Raw genomic sequence first — 8,137 nt, 5'->3', positions numbered from 1 at the left:
GAGAGAGAGAAACTATTTTTGTATGGCTCTCTAACACCAGACAGAACAAATTCAAGAAAGAAATACCTACTTTGTTTATGATTTCAGAGCTTTTATTCTATTCTTACCTGGCCCCATGGAAGACAATCCTGGTGACAGTAGCATGTTGGCAGAGGTGGTTCTTCTTCTGAGGACACAGGGAGGCATAGAGCTAGGAAAGGACTGGAGACAAATACCACTGAAAGCCACACCACCAGTGATCTGTTTCTTCCAGCTAGGTTCCACTTAACATATTTTCACATCTTCATAAGCCAGTGCTATCAGCTGGGGATAAACAATTTGTTACCCAGACCTGTAAGGAACATTTCATATTCACATGATCGACAGATGTAAATGGAAGCAGAGTCTCTTTAAACAGAAGCAACAGAACTCTTGCTAAATTGAGTTATTAAAAGATACAACACAGAAGTACAGAAGTTTAGGCTTAGAGGGTTACTTACCTTAAGCCTGTTTCAGTGTTGCTCAGAGCATACGATTGGGTACTGTGACAATGATACTATTCTAGAGCATGTGGTAAAGGCTTGCTCAAAGGCTCAAGACTTAGACTGAGAGATAGGGTGGCTATGAAAAACCCTACAGGCTGATACTGTGTTCAAAGCCATGGTCTTTACCCTATTAGTCAGTCACTTATAAGCAGTAGGCTTATGAATCTGTGCCTATTGGAAGGGTGTTTTAGAGTGATAGGATATTTACATTATTTGTCTGAGGGATATAAGAATGGAAGGATCTAAAGACAATTTCAGTGTTTTTTTTTAATTATTTTATTTATTTACATTTCAACTGTTGTTCTCCTTCCTAGTCGCTCCTCCATGAGCTCCCCATCCCACTTACCCTCCCCTTTACCTCTAAGAGGGTGCTCTTCCACACCCCCAGCCCCCCACATCACCCCTCTAGCATCCCTTTTCTCTGGGGCATCAAGCCTCCATAGGACCAAAAGCATCCCCTCCCACTGATGTCAGACAAAGTATTCCTCTGCTACATATGTATCGGGGTCACTCACTGGCCCATATGAATTCTTTGGTTGGTGGCTTAATACCTGGGAGCTCTGAGTAGCCTGGTTAGTTGATATTGTTGTTCTTCCTATGGGGTTGCAATTTCCTTCACCTCCTCCAGTCTTTCCCCTAACTCTTCCCTGAGTTCCCTGCTCAGTTCAGTGGTTGGCTATAAGTATCTGCATGTGTCTCAGTCAGGTGCTAGTAGAACCTCTCAAAGGACAGCCATGCCAGACTCATGTCTGCAAGCACAACATGGCATTACCAGTAGTGCTGGGGTTTAGTGCCTGCCATGGGATGGATCCCAAGTTGAGCCAGTCACTGAATGGCCTTTTCTTCAGTCTCTGCTCCATTTTCCTTTAGACAGGAACAATTCTGGGTCAAAAATTTGACATGGGTGGGTGGTCCCATCCTTCAGCTGGTGCTATGTCTATCTATTGGAGGTGGTCTCTTCTGGTTCCTCTCACTGCTGTTGGGCATTTTGGCTAAGGTCATCACCATTGGGTTCTGGGAGCTGCCACAGACTGGGGTTTCTTGCGGGGAGCCCTTGTTCCACGGGGTGATGAAAGCTCTGGCCAGGTGGGCAAGGGATTTGGCGGTGACAGACAGACATGACACAAAAAGTGTGTTATCTGAATGTATTTCTTAAAAATGGCATGAGGCTTTTACAGTCATTGTAAAAGAGAAATGAAAAATCTGGCAGCTCAGTAGTCAAAGTACATCTGAGGCCATCTAAAATACACTGGGTCTAAAACAGCAGCCATCTTCTCTAGACTGGTGCAGCACCCCCAGGCTCTGAGCATTCTTGGGCCACATGGGCCTGGCCAGAGTCCCAGGGGGCTGCAGGTGTGCCAGCCAGGAGGGTAGAGGCTCTAATCTCGAATGCTGACTTTTCCACACTGTCTCTCTCACATACACATTCGGCTCAAGGTCCCATCCATCCTTAGTAAAGCGCCCACTATGCTAATCTTCTGGACCAGTTGAGACTTGTCTCTTTCATGCTAATTCCTAGGAGTGGTTCAGCTGCAGTACTTCACTGAGAATGAGGATTCTACTTGACCTTGTCCTGGGATAAGTCTCCCATTCTGTAAGCTTCAATGTCCTACCCACAATGCTGAAGGCAATTAGTCTGGATGTGTAACGAAATTCCAAGCCAGGGTTTGGCTAAGATGTTGGAACATTGGTAAAGGTTGGAGAGCAATGTCCAATTTTGTCTAGCTATTAATAAATCATATCTTGGTGGGCACCTAGCACACGAGTTCATAGGACATATCTGGGCTGCCTCTGAGTTAGGGGATGCCACGACTGACTGAAGGAGGCACAAACTCCCTTTGAAGTCATAACGCCTCTTGTCCTTGATCAGGCTTTTACCCCTGATACTGCAGACATAACTGGAGTAGATGAGTGGGCGTGGTAGGGAGCCTCTCACATCCTGGTGACTGGGACTTTCTAGTGGGACCCAAGCCCACCTACACTGCTGCACATTACTATTCATTCTTCTATCCCTCTGGGCTGCTCTCCTGTCTACCTCTCACCTGATTCTGACCCCCTTTTCCCTCCTCCTCTCCTCTCCCACCCAGGTCTCTCCCTCCTTCTGCCTCCCATGATTATTTTGTCCCCCTTTCTAGGTGGGATTGAAACATCCACACTTGGGTGATCCTTCTTGTTAAGCTTCATATGGTCTGTGAATTGTATCATGGATATTCTGAATTTTATTTGTGGCCAAAATAACCTAAATAGATTTGTCATTCCGCTGAGACAGACTGAGAGTATTTCCTTTCAGTTTTAGATGTACTGCATCTTTCAAGTTCAGATGACAGATTCCCTAAATTATTATTAGTTGTTCCATTTGAAGCCAGACTTCTGACCTTTCAGTTGGTGACAGAGACATAGATTCAGCTGGTATCCTAAAACTCAGGACCAAAAAGAATCCAGGCACTTCTTGACAGCCAGCAACTAACCAGAGTTAACTGAGAGGCCCTATTCCCAGGTTCTATTCTTCTTATACCAGGGATTGAAATGCACCTAAGCTTTGAACATATTTACTGCAAATATAAAGTATAGACCCGTTTTTCATAACTATTTGCTATTATTATCGTTATCATGTGTTAGCTAGTGCTGTCTACTTAATGTAGTTACTCATACAAGAGAGCTACTCATTAGAAAAGATTAAAATGCAGAGCTTTGTGGATGAATAATTTAAAAATAAGGGCTGACTGTGTTTTTTTTTTTTTTTTTTTTCTTCAGCAGTCACAATGCAGTTTATTAGCCACCAGTTCCCGGACTATCATGACCCCACGATTGGTAAGTAGAAACTACTTCTCTCCTCTAGCTCAAAAAGATACTCTAAAATAAGTGGGTTTTAAGCACTGTTGATAATATTACAGAACAAAAGTATAATTTATTTTTATCTCCCAGCATATAAATACACATGAATATATGTGTCTAAATTTCTGAGTCATGACAGTATTTGTCCTTCCTTCTCATAATGTACTTTCATATTCCATCCTTTGTTCAAGTTATTCTGGTAAATGATGGCTGAAATCCATTATGCTGATTTCTGGGTTCACTAATGGACATTTTCCATTAGAAAAAAATAAATTACAAACCCTCGCTCTGGGTAATATAACTGATGTGATTACTATACACTGATCACATTTTAGGTCTCTAGTATCCCATTGTAGAATTAGTTACTTTTCTCAATGATGCGTTTGGGGAAAGCATTTAAGTATAGGCACAGTTTCACTTAACATGCTCATTTGTAGATGAGGTAGCTTAGATACCACGAGGCAAACTATGATCTGTGTCCCAAATTCAGCATACTTAATTTCTCCAGTGCAACCCCTCCCAACAGTAACAGCAGAGACATGCTACCACGAGGAACAGGCTACCATTGTTTGAACTGAAAAAAGGTGCCCTTAAAATTGCTTTACTCATTCATAAAACTGCTTTAGGGGGAGTTGGAAACTCTCAGACAGAGTCTGTCTCTGGCTAGAAATGCATTAAGCTTAAGATCACACAGAGCATTACGTCCCAGAAAGTCAGGCACAGACCTGCAGGGTGCCTTATGGCTGGCTGGGGGGATGAACCACTACATAGATTCAGACAGTGAACACAGGTCCTTTGCAAGGCCACAGAGTGCTCTTAGCTACAGAGCAATCTTTCCAGGCCCCAATATATTACTTTTTAAAGCATAGTAGTTCCTTAAGACCTCCTCATTAGGTTAACTGAATTAATAAGATATAAGTATAGTAAATTGACATACTGTGAACCATAATGGATCCCCAAAGGAACTGAATTTTGTTTCTGAAAGTAATCACATTGTACAGCTTTAGAAGGTTCAGTGATCATTTGATAATTCTCTCAGACAATTTTTGAAATGTCTTAATTTTGGAATGCTGTCAGCTGAGTTATAGACAAGGGGAAAAAACTCTTGCTAAAAGTTCTAAATCATGAACACTTCTGGAAAACTTAATAATGTTACGTAATATATAACATGTAACACATACTAAATAATATATATCATATACTATATCCTACATACTATAAACTAAATATCAAAAGTGTGATTTGTTTTTTTTTTCATTATTTTTCATTTCTGTGTTTTGAACATAAGGGTGTTACACAAACCGGCTTTTCCTACAAATCCTTCATGTATAATATAATTGCTGGAATAAAAGTAAAAGATATAAACAAACTACCAGTGTCTCTGTAACAAGGAATACGTGTAACATGCATGGTGATGACTCTTGCAAACAGAGTGTGAGGACATCCATTTCTTGAGATTAGGTTACCTGGACATTCAGTGCTAATGGCTCAGATGATATTTTTATATAGAAATAAACAAGGTAGTGTTGAAAGAAGGCTGAAAATGGAAACAGTAGGATATTGCTTTCAATTTGACTCTCCCATCATCCCCTTTGTTGGCTTCTGTAATGGGATATTGGCTAACAATTTTCCATTGTTATCCTGATGGTAGAGGGTAAAAGGCTCAGACAATTTACTTCGTTTCTGTTCCACTGCTTAGCTATTCTCTGCCTGATGACTTAATGACATCTCCAGGGGAAATTCATGTTAAGATGGCTTGAATATCCTACAAATTAGGGAAGATCAACACCCATCATGGATACTTATCTCATAACTGAAATAGGGAAGGGATATTTTCAGTACTTATCCAGATTTATTTGCTATCACATCAACTGAGATTTCTGGATACATTATTTTCTGAAATAATAGAATTAGTCCTTTGTTCTTTCTTGCCCTTTGTATAATCTTGCTGTGAAATAAATATCAGGTTGAAAATTTCAGATTCTTTATAAAACAAAAGTTAAGAATATTGGTATTGTCAATGCTGGTTTTAAAGGAAGAATTCTGCTCCATATCTGCTGATGATATATTCAATGTCAGTAACCAGTGATTTTTCCACTTCTCAAATCTAGAGAAGATAGCTATGATATGAATATTTAAAGTTGGCTCTATTTTTTTCCAATGGAAAAAGATTCATGCAAAAATCATATTAGCAACAATAGAGCAGAATATGTGTAGATTTAAGTTGAAATGGAACATCTCTAAGCATTTGACATCATGCTAAATATAGCTTGATTTTTGCATGAATAGTTATTATAGAGATATTAAGAAGTAACATCCATATTAATATCCTGTTGTTTGAACCTTCATGTCAACAAATGAACATGCCATATAATACAAATCTTTAGATGTCACCATTGCATGCATATTATTGAGCAAAACTTGCACTTCTACTCTAAAATATAATCATTTTTGGCCTCCATAAATAAAAATCTAAATACCACAGTCCAAGTCTTCAGGTATTATTTCCCATTCAGGAAGAGGAGTTGCAAGAAATTGTAGAAACAGTTATTCCTTTGAACTCAGTTGGTGCTATAGGAAGGCAGCAAGATGGTCCACTAGGGAAGGACTTGGGAAGGATGGAGTACAATTACCACCCCTCCAAGCTCTGCTTGCTATGAATGAGGTTTGTGTGACATGAATCTCCTGGCATCCTCTCCAGAATTCAGGAGTCCTTCTTCAAGAAGGCCTTTCAAGGAAGCCTTGAATTATTAGAGGTCAATGAGAAAATAATCTAGGATTGTTTGTTAGGATACATTCTTTTAGATTCATTATGACTTGATGTTTAAAGAGTCTTATTACACACAGTTAGAATATAAAAATAAAATTGTAGCTGTCTTTTTTTTTTCTTTTCCTCAAATAAAAGATGAATTCTCTTAAGGCCAAAAACAAAACAAAACAAAACAAAACAAAACAAAACATATCAAGCTTTTATTTGTAGACTAGGCATTTTAGTCCACATCACTGGGGCATTATTGGCACTTTCATATAATTTGAATTGATTTTGTTCATGATTACTGTTAAGGTGAAGACAGAAAACTTCAGGATCTCAAGCTTCTGACTTGACTAATTAACAATGCTGCAAACAAAAACTCTCAACTACCTTTCCCCTGATACAATACTAGGTGACAGATGGAGCCTAAAGAATTTGTGTTTCTTGCACCTACAACATGTTTTAATTTTGAGCGAATTGTGTATTAATCAGTGATTTTCTCCCTCCTTCCACCAGCACATGCAGGTATCATATTAAACATGCTTTGTGTGGAGCTCAAACAGTTGATGTCTTTCCAGTGCTCCTGAAAGGGCAGGGAAAATGACGAACAGATGAGAATATGGGATGAGCTAATTAAGTAGAAATCATGGTGTACTGAGGAAGGACAGCTTAGTCTACGACAGGACCTCAGGGTAGAAGTCTGTTTTATTAAAAGACAAGATCTGAGTATTTCAAGAGTGAACTGGGCTTCATTTACAGCCATTCAGGAATCAGCAAAGCCTCCTTGCTGAGAACTGAACAGGAGCTCCTGCTCACCAATGTCACTGCAATGGTTTTGGTACTGATTGAATTGAAAAAGAGAATAGAAAAAAATGCTAATTATGTAATATCAAGTTATTTGCTTGTTACTTTTGTAATGTTAAAGAAGAGTTAATCAATATTAACATATTGATTGAGGTAGACAACTTTTCATGGCTAGTTACAGGCATGAAGAAAATTTCCTTGAAATATTAAGAATATTATGCAAATATTGTTACTATTTTTGTGACTATTTTCATCCTCTGACTATTTTCATCCTCTTGATTTTATTCTTTATTCAATATCAATCTTTTCATGAAGGATTTTCTAGGTACTGTACAAGCTTCAGGAGTCAGCTCTGTAGAGAAATAGACAAGGACCTTTTAAAATTAAGTTTCCTTACTTTATTTCTTTTATTTGTCTCTAAGAGCTGATTGTGCCTTTTTATCTGGAATCCAGTTGTCCATTTCTTTCTCATTGCATTACAATGACTTGAGCTCATTATCTTAATGCAGGACACAATTTAGTTAAGTTGGCCTTAAGGACCTATTCAATTCCTTTTTTTTCCTGTGGAAGGAAAACAACTTGAATAAGCCGGAATCACTCATGACTTAGTTATTCCAACTGCTGGAGTATTGATTTGGTTTTCACAGAACAGAAATTCATGAAACCAACTTTCTAACTATATTTATATTTTTCTTTTCAATAAATACACATTCTCATAGTTGAATAGGTTGAAAATGCTTTCCTTCCTTTAATGTTTTAGATCTTAAATTCACTTATACACCAGGAACACCACATAATGGTCTTAGCATGCTTCTTTAAATAAGGAGCATATTTAAGTGGCAAAGTACTTTGAGGATAGAAACAGGACATTTGCAGAGCACAGTGAATATTAGTGTGCAAAGTAGAGTGATGAAAAACAGTAGATTTAGAGAAATCATGTGGTTTGCATCACACCGAAATGTCCTCCTGAGCATCTAAAATGTTCACTAATAGATTTTTTTCTTTGTGTCACTAGAAAATCCCTGTTAAAATATAATTGCTCATCGAGGGGGGAGAGAGGTAGTGCCCCACACAATGTAGAGTCACTTATATATTAGCACAGATTAATGTATCTAGTTATTCTAAAGAGTAAAACAGAGCTGTGTTCTAGAAAACACTACTGAAGGGATGATTATGAGGGCTGGAGAGAGGAAGAGATTACTGTTATGAAGTAATTCTTAAA

The 8,137-nt window shown here is 38.6% G+C and overlaps 1 protein-coding gene across 1 annotated transcript in view; it reads left to right on the top strand.

Moving 5' to 3' along the window:
• Rit2 (Ras like without CAAX 2) overlaps nt 1-8,137 on the top strand; it is a 334,685-nt gene that overhangs the window by 71,031 nt on the left and 255,517 nt on the right. Inside the window, exon 2 of the mRNA XM_031365205.1 lies at nt 3,279-3,335. Within this exon, the coding sequence (XP_031221065.1) occupies nt 3,279-3,335 (57 nt within the window). The remainder of the gene's footprint in view (nt 1-3,278; nt 3,336-8,137) is intronic.

This window comes from Mastomys coucha, unplaced genomic scaffold (assembly GCF_008632895.1).
Source record: "Mastomys coucha isolate ucsf_1 unplaced genomic scaffold, UCSF_Mcou_1 pScaffold13, whole genome shotgun sequence".
In the NCBI taxonomy this organism is placed as follows: Eukaryota; Metazoa; Chordata; class Mammalia; order Rodentia; family Muridae; genus Mastomys; species Mastomys coucha.
Note: the sequence above shows the minus strand (reverse complement) of the source record. Positions and strands in the feature narration are given on the sequence as shown.